General features: G+C 38.8%; 1 protein-coding gene across 3 annotated transcripts in view; it reads right to left on the minus strand.

Annotated features, from left to right (window-relative positions):
* The window catches only part of CMSS1 (cms1 ribosomal small subunit homolog (yeast)), a 384,439-nt gene that overhangs the window by 21,666 nt on the left and 346,746 nt on the right, over nt 1-16,027 (minus strand). For all 3 annotated transcript variants that reach the window (XM_006094686.3, XM_023758848.1, XM_023758849.1), the window contains exon 2: nt 14,838-14,926. In XM_006094686.3, coding sequence (XP_006094748.1) covers nt 14,838-14,926 — 89 coding nt within the window. The remainder of the gene's footprint in view (nt 1-14,837; nt 14,927-16,027) is intronic.

The raw sequence follows: 16,027 nt of genomic DNA on the forward strand, positions 1-16,027 counted from the left end.
CAGGATCTTAAAGATTAAAGACAGTAGCCAGGTTTGTAAAATACAGGCAGAAATAGATGTGATGAAAATGAAGATGTAATAAGAATGTCTGGTGAGACTTGTGTTTTCCATGAACTAGCAATGGGTGAACCTGTGTTTCCAAGTCACTGGTTTATTACTTTACTATTTTGTTACTCCCTCCTTTTCTCAATAAGCGTAGAAAATCTGAAATAGGATATATTTACTTATATTTTTATAATACCTGGAACAAACATCTCACCTATCTATAGTGACTACAAAATGAATGTTTCTGTTGATGGACAGAGAAGTCTTGGCATCAGGCATCTTGAGTAACTGATTTTGCCTGTTGCCTTGACCCCTGAATACCCTATAGAGTTTAGTGCTATTTTTACCCTGCCTTTTTTTTTTAATGTAGAAAAACAGGAAATTTGGACTATGTCCTTGATTTATAAAATAGAATGCCTCAGATTCCATATTTATTAATCATAAGCACAAATATAAAATGTTTCCTGTGCTGGGTCTTTTATGCAACATTTTCAAAAAAGTTACCAAGTAAGATATAAAATGTAAGTGAAAACTTACTCGGAGTTTTTCCTTGATTAAGTTTCCATTCCAACTAGAGCGTACTCAATTTAAACTAGTAAGCTACTAACTAAAGCAATCTTGTCTCCACTGGCTCTGTTTAAAATGATTACAGATGAAGCTTTCTATTACAGTTTACAGACAGTCTGCAGATTAAGAATGCCTATGGCCTGAAGCCAGAGAGAGAGAGAGAGAGAAAGATATAATGCTACATAATTTCTTCAAGACACGGAGCCAGGACCAGCAGTTTCTAGACACTGTTTCAGTTAGTAGAGAAGTAGATGCAAAGGGCTCAAGATTAAAGTAACATGGAATCTTGAAATTTTAGCTTCTTCTCAGTTAAAACAAAAAACCTACAAAGAACAATTGCATCATAGCTAAAGAATAAAAAAGATATTATGACCTCTCTTATTTAGAAAGTTAAGCTGTCTTGTGGATGCAGATACATGCCAATTAGAAACTGGGCCAAGGCCACTAATGTGTCACAGAAGCTGCCAGATGGTCATAAGAGTCCAATTACACACCAGGCCAAGATTCAGCTCAAGCTCCTAAGGCAAAGGCCCAGACATGATTAGCAGATCTCTTAAGGCATTCTGCAGTATCTTGTCACCAGTATCAAGGTTTTTGGGAAGCAGATGTAGAAACCTGTTCCATTTTCTTATTTAGCAAATGAGGGTGCTCTTTAAGAATATATTCAATGTGCTGGGTTGTATTTATGCTAGGTTTACAAAGCCAATCAGCTCAACATGACACAAATCTGGAAATGAGCTCAGTTATAAGCATATAGACTCTGGAAAAAAAATGTAAGTCTGAATCATGCATTGGGTAAAAGAAACATGTTTTATGAATTGCTTTAGTCAAGATACAGAATCAGTTTTACATGTTAGGTTCAAATTCTTAGATCATCCTAAAGAAGATGAAGTATATTTGTTTTCTGGGAGCAGTCACCTTAGCTGGTTGAGGTAGGGTACAAACAAAGAAGCCAAGTTTATTGGGTCAATTTCCAGAGTGGTGAGATGGCTTTATGAGGAAATACAAATCCCTAGTATTGAAAATTCCTAAACTTAGCTGTCTTATGAATGCTGATGCTTACCCTCAGAGACTAGGTAAGAAGATGTGGAAGACTTAGGCCAGGCTAAACTAACCATTTCTGGAAACCAATTTGAACAGTATATATGCCTTTGATACTTGATAAGTAATGCCATTATATGACTTTATAAGAAATATAATGATTTTAAATATGTAGCAAAAGATGTAGTTTAAATATGTATTTAGAAGAATCACACTTCCCAAAAATATATGAAAGAGTTAAAGCTTTTAAGTGAAGTAATTGGGTGCATATAATCAATTCTTTAAAGTGCAAAACTTATATTCTTTAATAATAATTCTTCTGGTTAAACATAGCAAAACAATGGCAAAATGCCAATATACTGAAAATAAAGAAAAGTGAAAAGATACAAACCTATAAGAACCAAGAAACAAAGAGAGAGGTTAACAGTAGTGGAGAGATTTCAACAACTTTTTGGAAAATAGAAAGTGATTAAAACTGCATGGAAGTGATTTAGTAGAGAGGGAAAGCTAGCACCTGGGTTTCTGGAGAGGTGGAAGCTAATAATAAGTGAGTCTGTTGAACCTGTTTGCCTCTGAAAAGGTTTAGTAGGTGGAGGTAGAAGGTACTATAGAGAATGAAGGGTTTAAAAGAAAGAGATTGTTTGAAAGTTTATGTTTAGAAAGATTAGCCTCCCTCACACCCTCCATTGAGCTGTATCTCCTGCCCAGGCAGGCAAGCAACCCTCTTATTACTGCTTCCTCTCATCTGCTTTTCCTGGCAACAGACTGGAGGTTTATTGTCTGGAGAGGACCAGAGGACCAAGAAGTCTGACACAGGGGAGACAGGACAGAGGTGGAGGCTCACTTCCTTTTCCTGTCCCTCTTTCAGGATGTTTCAAGCCAGGCTTATATATTACCAGCAGGAAACCACTAAATTCTTCTCTGGAAAAATGAAATGGCCTAAGAGAAATGCCACAAAAAGTGACATTTGGGGGTACCATATTAAAAATCTAGCTTGTCATCCTACCCCTACCATGAAGTCCACTAATCAACAAGCCTTACTATGTAGAAAAATTTTCTAGCAACTGTTTAATGTATCTCTCTTTACTATGAATAGACAGCTAAAGTTCATCAGACAACTAAGTACAGTCTCCAACATAAGAGCAAATGACAAAAAAAAAGGATCCTGAGGAAAGAGGTATATTTCTTGAAAATAATTACAATTAATATTCTCAGACAGATAAGGGAAGAATTTGCATCCATGAAAAAAAGATGCCATAAAAAGATAATCAGAAAACATTTGAACATTAAATCAAATTAAAGAGTTGAAATAAGAATGAAGAAGGAAGGCTTAAAGATAAATCTCCCAGAAAGAATTTAAAAGTGGTAAGAAAATTAGAGAATCAGGTCAAGAGATTCAACATTCCAGTAAAAGGAATTGCAGAAAAAGGGGTCATATAAAATATGAAGATGGAGTGATGAAAAACTACCCAGAACTGAAGGAAACTTTCTAGGACATGAAACTCAACATTGAAATCCCATTAGGTACAGAGTACAACAAATAAGGAAAACAGTCACCCCAAAGAGCATCACTGTGAAATTGGAGAACATTATGGACAACTAAAAAATTCTAAAAAATTTCAAAGCGAAAAACAATAACATTCAAAATAAAGGGCCAGAAAAAAGAATGGCTTCAAATCTTGAATAGCATTACTGGATGCTAGAACTCATTGGAACAGTGCCTTCAAAATTATGAGTAAAACATATTTAAAAACTAGATTTTTATACCCATCCAAACTATCAATAAAGAGTAAATTAAGGTCTTAATAAATTTACTTTCTACCTACAGATACTGAAGGTGTACCCCAGCAAATAAAGGTTTAAAAACCATGACCAAGGAAGATATGGAATTCAGCAAACAGGGAGACTAATCCAGAAAAGTGTTGAAGGGGCAGTAAAGAAAAGTCTCAATTGTTCAACAGGCCTAGAGAATAGCCAATTCAGAGTGGAATAGGAGCATGGAGGTCTGCAGAAAAGAACAATAACTGATCTCTTTGAGCATATGAAAAATATTATTCATGAGCATGTGGAAGAGATGTTGGAACGTATGGAAATAATTAAAAATACGAACACAGCAAGCTAGACAAAGGGAGAAGTGCAGTAATTTTATTGATGTCATGAAAATAAAGACTTGTATAAGAAAGGAGGAATGATTATAGCTTCTCTTTTTCTCAAGATTGAACAGTATTTTCATGGTCATAATAATGAAAGAATGACACCCATTTTATGCACAATATGATATTGTGTTGGCAGGGGAAGTGGCAATTGGAGGTGGATTAGAGGAGAAAAGGGAGAGTTATGTTCTCATATGCTACCTTGAGAAGTTAACATATCATGTCAGAAATGGATAAATCAAGAAACAGCAGTAAAAACTGTAAGGTAGCTAATAAGAAAAACAACTAAAAGTTGAGGATGACTGCCTCTGAGGAAAAAGTTAGGGTAACAGTAGGAAAAGGGATTGCTGTTTTTTCATTCAAAATTTTAATAGCGTTTGAATACTACTTTGTTAAAAAAATTTTAATTGCCATTTTATAACAAAAATGAGAATGTTCATTATAAAAAGAAAAACAATTTAGAAGTGGCTTTTAGTTTCTTTTGGGTTTAGTCAGAAGTTATTCAATACACACCATTAAAAATTAAAAGATTAATAAACCCAAATGCTGATATAAAGCAACTAAAAGTCTCATATATGGGATGGTGGGAATGCAAATATGTTACAATCATTTTGGGGAAAAGCAGTTTTTATAAACCTAAACATAACTCAGCAATTCCATTCCTGGTATTTACTCAAGAGAAATAAAAATACATGTTCACAAAAAGATTTGTATATGAATGTTCATGACAGATTTATTCATAATAGCCCCAAATAAAAAATGGCCCCAGGTATCCATCAGAGAGGAATGGATAAACAAACTATGGTATCCTATATAATAAAAGGCTAATATGCAAATTGTCCCTATGGGCAGGAGGCAGACGTGCACTGACCGCCAAGGGGTGGTGGAACATGGCGGGTGGCAGCAACATGGCGCTGGCAGTGGTGGCGGTGGAGGCGCTGCTGGCCCTGATGGGCCCTGACAAGAGCGAGACCACAGTGGAATGGTGGAGCAGGTGAGCGGGCAGCGCCAGGCCAAGGTGGGTGTGAAGGGAAGCCCTGGCCAGCAGCCAGGGGAAGGGAGGCCCTGGCTGATAGCCAGCAGCTGCTAGGGACCCTACCTGTGCAGGAATTTCGTGCACTGGGCTTCTAGTATTCATATAATTGAATATTAGTCAGAAAATTTGTGAGGCAGACTGAATTGTGCCCCACTCCCAATTCATGTTAAAGTCCTAACACCCCTATATGACTGTATTTGTAGATAGCCTTTAAAGAGGTAATTAAATGAGGTCATAAGCAGGAGGTCCTAATCCAATAAACCTGTGTCTTTGTATGAGGAGGAAGAGAAACCACGGATATGCTCACAGAGGAAAGACCATGTGAGAACACAGCAAGAAGCAAGACCATGTAAGGACACAGCAAGGCAAGGAGAGACACCTTAGGAGAAACCAAACCTGCCAACACCTTATCTTGGACCTCTAGTCTCCATAACTATGAGAAGTAAAATTTCTGTTGTTTAAGCCACCCAGTCTGACTTATCCAAAGAGGACATACAAATGGCCAATAGACATATGAAAAGATGCTCAACATCACTAGTTATCAGAGAAATGCAAATTAAAACCATAATGATGTGACACCTCTCACCTTCAGAATGGCTATCATCAATAAATCAACAAACAACAAGTGCTGGCAAGGATGTGGAGGAAAGGAAACCCCTGTGCCCTGTTGGTGGGAATTCAGACTGGTACAGCCACTGTGGAAAACACTATGGAGTTTCCTCAAAAATTAAAAATGGAACTGCATTATGACATAGTGATTCCACTTCTGGGGATGTATCACTATCAGAAGAAACCCAAAACACCAATTTGAAAGAATATATACACCCCACTATGTTCACTGCAGTGTTGTTTACAATAGCCAAGATTTGGAAACAGCCCAAGTGCCCATCAGGTGAGTGGATAAAACAGCTATTGTAAATTTACACAATGGAATACTACTCAGTAGTAAAAAGGAAGAAAATTTTACCTTTTGCGACATCATGGATGGACCTGGAGAATATTGTGCTAAGTGAAATAAGCCAGTGGGAGAAAGACAAATACCGTAAGATTTTACTTATATGTGGAGTCTAATGAACAAAATAAACTAACCATTAAAACAGAAACAGTCTCATAGATACAGAGAACAGACTGACAGCTGTCAGAGGGGAGAGTGGTTGAGGGACTGGGTGAAAAGGTAAAGGGATTAAGCAGCAACAACAAAAAATACCTCATAGAAACAGACAACAGTATGGTGGTAGCCAGAGAAAAAGTGGGGTGAGGGTGAGGTAGAGAGGAAAAGGGAGGATAAATGGTGATGGAAGGAGACTTGATGTGGAGTGGTGAACACAGTACAATATACAGATGATGTATTATAGAACTGTATATCTGAATCTATATAATTTTTTTTGGGGGGGTTAACTTTTATTTATTTATCTATTTTTGTTTTCTTTTTAAAAAAATTATTCTTTATTGTTAAAAGTATTACTTATGTCCCCCTTTCCCCCAATTGACTCCTTCCAGCCTGCCCCTGTCCCCCAACCCCTACCCCAGGTCTTCAGCACCCTATTGTCTGTGTCTATGTGTTATGCATATATGCATACAAGGTCTTTGGTTGATTACCTCCCACCCTCCCCTGCTTCCCTCTGATATTGTGCACTCTGTTCCATGCTTTGAGTCTCTGGATCCACTCTTTTCATTAGTTTATTTTGTTACTTAGATTCCACATATGAGTGCAATCATGTGATACTTGTCTTTCTCTGATTGACTTATTTCATTTAGCATGATATTCTCTAGGTCCCTCCATGCTGTCTCAAAGGGTAAGAGAGTCTTCTTTTTTACTGCTGCACAGTATTCCATGATATAAATGTACCACAGCTTTTTTATCTACTCATCTACTGATGGACACTTGGGCTGTTTCCAGATCTTAGCTATTGCAAATTTTGCTGCTATAAACATAGGGGTGTATACATTCTTTCTGATTGGTGCTTTGGGTTTCTTAGGATATATCCCTCGAAGTGGGATCACTGGGTCAAATGGCAGATCCATATTTAATTTTTTGAGGAAAATCCATACTGTTTTCCATAATTCTGAACCTATATTATTTTATTAATCAATGTCACCCAATAAGTTCAATTAAAAAAAAGCCACCCAGATTGGTATTTTGTTATGGCAGCCCTGGCAGAATAATACACTCAGCAATACAAAAAAAGAGAGCCACTATACATCAACATGATGAATCTAAATAACACTGTGCTGAATAAAAGAGGCCTTGAACAAAGAACATATACTGTATGTTCATGTTCAGAAAATTCTAGAATAGGCAAAACTAATTGAGGGGGAGAACATCAGAACAGCCTCTGGGTCACAGAGTGTGGAACGGTGATCGACTGGGAGGTGGCATGAAAGGGAATAGAGCAATGGTAACGTTCTTTATCCTGTAGGGGTCTGTGTAAAGGTATTACATGAATTTGACTATTTTACTAGTTATTGAATGGTAAATTTGACATTTGTGCATTTTATTGTGTGCTAACTTTATCTTGAAAAGACAAAAAGAATCTTTAAATATTGGACTTTTGTTAATGATATGCATGATGAAGTGTCTGGGGAGTGTACTGACTTTTCAAATTTCTTTGAAATGTGCCAAAAATAAGATGACTGATGGACAGACAGTGTGTCCCAACACATTATTCATAAAGTTTTGAACTCTGAGGACACTGAGGGTGAGGATTTGTAGAAAGTGAGGAAAGTCTTACTGAATACTGAAGGAGAAAGAATCTTTGTTATGTAGTGATAATAAGTTTAGCAATACTGTTATCTTCAGTTGCATGAAAAGTAGAACATGTATCAAATGCCATGGGTTAAACAGTAAAGAAGATCCATATATTGTTGAAGGTGTCACCTGATTTCTTTTGACTTAGAGTAAAATGAAAAGGAGGGAGTGCGGTGGAAAGGGAGACTATGAAAGAAGTCCAGGGTATGGCTGCAAATCCATTTGTTAAGACCTCAGACCCCAGAGTACCATTTAGTCACATAAGAGCTCTATAAAGAATTCAAAGATTTGCCTCACAGATTTTCTCAAACCTGTTCGAGGAAGCTTAAGGGGTATTGCTCCTCAATTGCCTTGGCACGGTGCCAAGGCAGGAAAGAGTTTATCTGGAAATGATCTGTGGTTGTGCCAGTGACAATGTTGTGAGGCAACCCAGTGGGAGGCTCACATGGTGAGGGATCGAGGCCTGCCAACAAGGGGGTTGAGCCCCCAAACCCCTGCCCACAACTTGACTGCATTTGGTGAGATGTGTAGAGCCAGAGGGACTGAACTAAGTCATGCCTGTGAGAGAACAGCAACTATGAGGTAAAGAATTTTTATGGATCCAGAAACAGAGAAGCATCGATCAGACCGTCAAACCTCAGAGGGGAGGGTAGGGAAAGGGGGAGAGATCAACCAAAGGACTTGTATGCATGCAAGTAAGCATAATCAATGGACACAGACACTAGGGGAGTGAGGGCACGAGCGAGGGTGTGTGTGTGGGGTAATGGGGGGGGATAAGGACACATATGTAATACCTTAATCAATAAAGAAAAAAAAGAATTTTTATGTTTTAAGCTACTAACTTTTGGGTCAATTTGTTATACCACACTAGATGAATATAAAGAGAATTGAGACACTACAATGGCAAGGTAGAAGGTAAATCGGAGAGTGAAGAGGACATAGTCTTTTCACTTAAAATCATCAAGAGTAATCTTAAAGAGTGGGAGAGATATGAAATGATCAATGCTGAAATAAGAAAAGAGTAAGAAAATACAACAGTAGAGAAAGGTGAGTAAGGAGGGAAAGGGATAAGTACTCTTGCTGAAGATTCCTTTATGAACCAAGGAGGTAAGCAAAAGCTGGCTTAAGAAAAAGAACTCCGGTGTGGCCTCCGATGGGGAGAGGATGGATCATGGAACCACTGAAAGCCTACTGACATCATGGAGGCATCAATGAAAAGTCACGAAATCCCTCCGAAGAGATTATATTCCTTAAGGGAACCATAATTACAAAGTCACCAGGGCTGGCTCTGAAATCACTGAGGTTGAGGAGGGAAGAGGGTGATGCAATCTCTAGGAGTAGGGGAATTCATAATTTATTTTGGAAGCAATATCTGGAAAAAAAAAAAGAACTGTTGGCAAATCTTTATACTTACATTATTAAGGAGGCCAAGGATGATTAGATGTGAAATGGTTTCTAGAGATGATGTAGTTGCATGAGTAAAAAAGTTTTACAAAGTTATAAATCTGGGGCTTGAAATACTGGACAGACGAGAGGCTTGGACTCAGTAATAGGAGTGAGGCTAGCTGTGGCGCAGCAGGGAACACTACCTAACTTGACAGACACTCTCACCTGGTGAAACGAAAGCCTAAGTATATATTATAGCTGACAGCATAATGCCAGGCAGTTCCTTATGCAGCATAAAAAATCCTAAAAACATAAAGAACAGCCTGGCCAGGTGTAGCTCAGTGGTTGAGCTGTCGACCTATTAACCAGCTATTGACCTTTGACTCCTGGTCAGGGCACATGACTGGGTTACAGGCTCAATCCCCAGTAGGGGGAGTGCAGGAGGCAGCTGATCAATGATTCTCTCTCATCATTAATGTTTCTATCTCTCTCTCCCTCTCCCTTCCTCTCTGAAATAAATAAAAAATATATTTAAAAACAAAACAAAACCATAAAGAACAGCGAAGTGACTAAGCTAATTTTAAAAATTAAAAATTTATATAAAGCATAAAAATAATTTCTTTTTTTATTTAGGAAAACAATGTAATTACTATTAGAGAATAAATATCCAGTCATATCTACCAAATGAGTCAATTGCCTAGCACTGTGCTAGGTACTGTAGTGAACACAAAAAAACCCTGGTCCCCAAGGAGCTTTTTAACTAGTTTGGAGACTCAAGCTCTTTGTGCATAAACAACCAGAGGAAGATTCAAGAAAGGACAGTCTGCCTGACAAGAAGGTCATCCTTGGTGTGATGATGGGTCAGGGGGAGAAAAGCAGCTGGAGAGAGGTTCGGGAGCCCACAGAGGATCCAGAGGGCAGTCAGGTGGGGTGGGGGAAGAGAGAGTCCAGCTCTGTTCAGATGGGGAAACCTTCAAGGAGGGGATTAGAGGAGGGACACTGGACATCCAGGGTCCAAAAGACCTCAGCAGGCAGCAGGGTCAGGGAGCTGATGACTTACACGCTGGGACCCAAAGGGTTGAGATGGAAAGAGTGGTAAGAAAAACTGGAATACTGCTATAGTTACCCAATCCTTCATTTCACAAATAATGAGTGCCAATTAGGGGCACGATTCTATACCAGGTGTGTGGAGATAAACTCTGTCCTCCAGGTGTGCAGCCTGGTGGGGGAGACCAGGGAGCTAGACGGATAACACTCAAAAGGCAGTGGGGCCCAGGAGAGTCCCGTGTAAATTCTCTGGACAGGGAAATAAGAGGCTTGGAGGAAGGGCTTAGGGCATTTGTCTACCTAGGACTTGAATTCTGTAAAGCAATTTGATAGTAAAAGAAATTAAAGCAGGAGGGAGATGGATAAAATGGGCCATAAAATCATAATTTTTTTTTCTTAGCAAAAAACAGCAATGGCATGTGATCAACAAAGCATGGTGAATACAGTGTTTCCAAGCTGAAAGAGTAAACACGGGTGAAAAGAGAAGTGGAAATAGATCTTCAGCACCTGCTCACACCCACCCAAGTGGCCATGACCCCTAGAATCCATCTCTCTGAGCCTCAGGTAATTTGTCAAATGGGATACCCTGTATTTCAAAGGGCAGCTGTGAGGATTGTGTGAGTCACAGTGCCTTGCACACTGCCTGTGTTACATGCTCAATAAAAGGCCTTTGGTGTTGTTGAAACCTGGGTTGTGGAAAGAGGTGAATGCTCACAGAAATGAAGAATGTATTTAACTTTCTCCTCTTCCATTTACCCCTCTCCTTCCTATGGTTCCCTGTCCTTTCTCTAACATGATGGTTGTGGGAAAAGAAGAGACAAGGCACTGAAAACAGGAAATTTAGCAATGCAGATGGCCTCACCAAGGAAAAGACAGGAAAAATGCAGGCGTGGGCAAGTTTATTAATGCAAATTTCTTTCAATGATGAGGAAATGTGAGCAGCAAGCAAGAAAAATATCAAGGCAGAAAGTAAGGAAAAAGGAAGCCAATCGGGTATGAAGAAGCTATTAAGAACCGAGTTCTGCAGGTAGGTCAAAGAAGGCATGACTATGGTGTGGTCAGTGTAATAAGTTAAGGTAAAATCAAACCACACCTTGGTGAAATAAATTGAAAGCTAAGGCTGTTCACCTATAGGCCTTTGAAAGGATGGTTAAAACTAGAACTGATATAGGGCCTTTGAGCAAAATATTTAATGGCTGAGGAGAAAACCAAGATGACTATATATAAGATATCTTTCTGCCTTCCTCTTTCTACAGAGTAAAAATAATGAACAAAATAAAAGAGATTTGAAGTATGTATTTCACTATAATTATTAACACTTCAGTGTCTACTCTTTTTGTCAACCATTATTGAAAGTGCTTTACAAGTATTAGTCATTTAGTACCCATTGCAACTTTTTGAGGAAAACACAATTACTATCATCATTTTACCAATAAGGAGACTGATGCCCAGAGAGTTTAACTTGTTTAAGGTCTCCCAGTTTATAGGTAGTCACTATGCCAATCTGCTCCACAAACTGGTCACAAAATTTGGGTAGAGTCACCCTCCATTGGAAAGACTTTTAGGGCCACTTACAATAAGACTACAAACCATTATTACAAGATGATAAATATGGACTGACACTGGATAGTCCTTTAAAAATCAGACATAGGGAGTTTCCAGTCAAGGGAGGCATAGGTAAATGTGGTACTAAAATCCTCCCACAACCACATCAAAACTGCAACCAAACTACAGAACAACCATAATTCAGAACCCCTTGAAATCTAGCTGAACGGAAGTCCTATAGAACTAAGGATATAAAGAAGAAGCCACTGAGACTGGTAGGAGAGGCAGAGATGCCAACAGGCTGGTCCCACACCTATGTGAGGCGGTTAAAAATATTTTAGCTGCAGAGGTCCCTCAGAGAAGCCAGGGGTCCTAGCCCCACACCAGAACCCCCGGCCCAGGAAAAAGATATTTCATGAAAATGGAAACAAACAAACAAAGCTAAGGTAGCAATACTAATACCAGACAAAATACACTTTAAACCAAAGGCTACAACAAGAGACAAATAAGGACCTAGCAACTCTACTTCTAGGTAGAGTTATCCAAAGAAACCCAAAATACTAAATTGAAAAGATATATACATCCATATATTTATTGCAGTATTACTTACAATAGCCAGGATATGGAAGCAACCTAACTGTCCACCAATAGATGACTGGATAAAAAAGAAGGGGTGCATAAATACAATGGCCTGGGGCGGGGAGGTGGGGTGGGCTAGAAGGGATCAATGAGGGGGGGGACATATGTAATACTTTCACAATAAAGATTAACACACACACACACACACACACACACACACACACACACACACACACTGAGATATCACCTCACGCCTGTCAAAGTGGCTATCATCGATAAATCAACCAACAAATGCTGGCAATGAAGTAGAGAAAAGAGAACCCTCATGCACTGTTGGTGGGCATGCAGACTGGTGCAGCCATTCTGGAAAATAATATGGAGTTTCCTCAAAAAATTAAAAATGAATCTGCCTTTTGACCCAGTGATTCCACTTCTGGGAATATATACTATTAATCCCAAAATACCAATCAGAAAGAATATATGCACCCCTATGTTTGCAGCCGCATTGTTTACAAGAGCCAAGATCTGGAAAGAACCCAAGTGCCCATCAGTAGATGAGTGGACAAAAAAGTTGTGGTGCATTTGTACAATGGAATTCTACTTGGCCATTAAAAAAAGAAAATGTTACCTTTGTGACAGCATGGATGGACCTGGAGATTATAATGCTAAGTAAAATAAGCCAGTCAGAGAAAGACAAATACCATATGATCTCACTTATAAGTGGAATCTAATGAAAAATAATTAAACTGACAAAATAGAAACCAAGGCATGGATACACGGAACAGACTGGCAGCTGTCAGAGGGGAGGAATGTTAGGGTATTGGATGAAAGAAGGTGAAGGGATTAAGCCCTCCTCTCCCCAAAATGTATATATAACACAAAAAGTAGTGATAACCAGAGGGAAAGGGAGTATGGATAGGAAGAGGTGGGCAAAGCGGGAAAGAATGGGGATGGAAAGGGACTTTCTGTGGGGCAATGGAGGCATGATGCAGCGTGCAGATGATGTTTTATTGAGTTGTACCCTTGAAACCTGTATGGCTTTGTGAAGCAATGTCACCCCAATAAATTCAATTAAAAGAAAAGAAGTGGTACATATATACAATGGAATATGATTCAGCCATAAAAAAGAATGGATTAAAAAAAATGGAATGAAATCTTGCCATCTGCAACAACATGCATGGATCTAGAGCAGCCGTGGGCAAACTATGGCCCGCGGGCCGGATCCGGCCCGTTTGAAATGAATAAAACTAAAAAAAAAAAAAAAAAAAGACCGTACCCTTTTATGTAATGATGTTTACTTTGAATTTATATTAGTTCACACAAACACTCCATCCATGCTTTTGTTCCGGTCCAGTTTAAGAACCCATTGTGGCCCTCGAGTCAAAAAGTTTGCCCACCCTTGGTCTAGAGCGTATTGTGCTGAGTGAAATTAAGTCAGACAGAGAAACACAAATGCCATATGACCTTCCCTTACATGTAGAATCTGAAAAACAAAATAAATGAACAAGCAGAACAGAAACAGACTCATAGATACAGAAAATATTTTATGGTTGCCAGATGAGAAGGATGTTGGGGGGCTGGGTGGAAAAGGTGAAGGGATTAAGAAGAATGGCCCTGGCTGGTGTTTCTCAGTGGAGTTGGACTTCTCACGAAAGGTCTTGGGTTTGATTCCTGGTCAAGGGCACATACCTGAGTTGCAGGTCTCAAACCCTACCCCTGATTGGGGTGGGTGTGGGAGGCAACCAATCCATGTGTCTCTGTCATATCAATGTTTCTCTCTCCTCTCTCTTCCCTTCCCACACTCTAAAAAATCAGTTGAAAAACATCCTCACTCCTTGGATGAGGATTAAAAAAAAAAAAGAGAAGAAGTAGTACAAATTGGTAGTTACAGAATAGTCATGAGGATATAAAGTACAGCATAGGAAATATTAATATTGTAATAACTATATATGATATCAGATGGGTAATAGATTTATTGGGGTGATCACTTTATAAGCTATATAAATGTTAAAAATGGGGCTGTACACCTCAAACTAATATGATATTATATGTCAACTGTAATTAAAAAAAATTAAAAACAAAATAAAATTTTCAAAAAACACCACCACACATGATAATCAATCAGGTTTGACACATAATATGAAAAAGCTGCAAATGGATGTGAGTTGGCAGTGTGAAGATTACAAAAAGAAACAGAAGGTCATAGGCCCAGGAAACAAAGTTTATCAAATGTCCACTGAGTTTACCAAATGTCTACTCTGAAGGCAGCAAACACTGTGATAAGAATTCATACAACGGACCATAATGCTGGGTAACATGTGGCGCTGGAGCCTGCTGGCAGCATAGCAGGGCGCTGCAATCATGTGTTGGTAAGGGGTAAGCTTGAATATCTTAATGAAATCTGTCTCCTTTTAGGAACTGTACCTAAAACAAGAAGACTGGGAAATGTAATACAGAAATCTACGATACCATTATTGTAAAATACATTTATATATAAAAAAATATTAGGGGGAAAAATAGGCCTTGCTTCTTGATAATTAATGAAGCATGGCTCTTTCAAAGCAGAGAAGGTAAAAGCTTCCCTGAAATCTGGCCAACAGCTGCTGCTAGGGCACAGGGAACACTGTACAGGGTAGAGGAGAATGACTGCAGAATCCAACAGCTGTGACTTCCCCATAGTGACTGTCACCTGTTTGGTTTTCTTCGACGGGACAGGAACTGGAGCTGTCTCCTGTTGCATCATTTCTACGTCTCCCCCTCCTTCACCATCTGATGCTTCTGAAAAATATAAAGTTTAAAAATCAGAAAAGCCTCTTACCCTCCCCCAATTGCTATGACTGCTGGTACAATCTTGGTATACGACCTTTCTAGAAGGGTCTATCCCTTGATTTAGCAATTCCACCTCTAGGAAGATGCAGTTAAGGAAATGACCCAAAATGAAGCAGGAGATTTCAGCACCAAGATGGCAGTCTTATTTGTAAAGCTGCAACACTGAAGATTACCCAGATGTCTAACATTAGAGGATGTTTAATGATGGAACACACACTCACAGTGATTTTACAGATATTACTCTCCTCATGTTTAGATTTTAAAAAGCTACTGCTACTTAGAGGGGATTATAGGTTATGATAAATTCTTATTTTGAATTTTTAAAATACTTCAATAATGGAAAAGATAAATTCTTACTCTAAGAATCAGGAAAAATAAAAGTTTTAACGCTTTTCCTGTTTATAAAGTTCTCTTGAAGAAACATGGCAACCCTAAGTTTCTTACTTTCCTTAATGCCATACAGCCTTCCAGATTATAGCAGTTGCTTTACAGAGACATTTGGAAACTTTGAAAGGTTTTACTCATTCCTTTTGAGTTTCCCTGTATATCTCAGTCAGCTCAAAATATGAATTTATGAGCAAACCTTGGTCGGAATTCAGATTTAGGTCCAAATTAACCCATCTGGTAGTACAAACATTTAAAGTTTGCATACCATAATGATTAATTTTGTGTCAACTTGATTGAGCCACAAGGTGAATACATATTTGGTTAGACATTATTCTGGGTATTTCTATGAGGGTGTTTCTCAATGAAGTAATATTTGAATGGGTATACTGAATAAAACAGATTGCCCTCCCTAATGTTGGTGGTCTCAGATATCCAACCAGATGAAGAACTTGAATAGGCTAGCTCTCCTCTGAGTAAGAGAATATTATCTGCCTTTGGACTTGAACTGAACATGGGCTCTTCCTGTATCTGGAGCATATCAGACCCTAGACTGGAACTAAACCATAGGCTCTCCTGGTCTCCAGCTTGCCAGTTCATCTTGCAGATACTGAGACTTGTCAGCCTCCAAAATTGCATGAGCCAAAACCTTACTTTGTATCTATA

Source organism: Myotis lucifugus, unplaced genomic scaffold, assembly GCF_000147115.1.
Source record: "Myotis lucifugus unplaced genomic scaffold, Myoluc2.0 scaffold_140, whole genome shotgun sequence".
In the NCBI taxonomy this organism is placed as follows: domain Eukaryota; kingdom Metazoa; phylum Chordata; class Mammalia; order Chiroptera; family Vespertilionidae; genus Myotis; species Myotis lucifugus.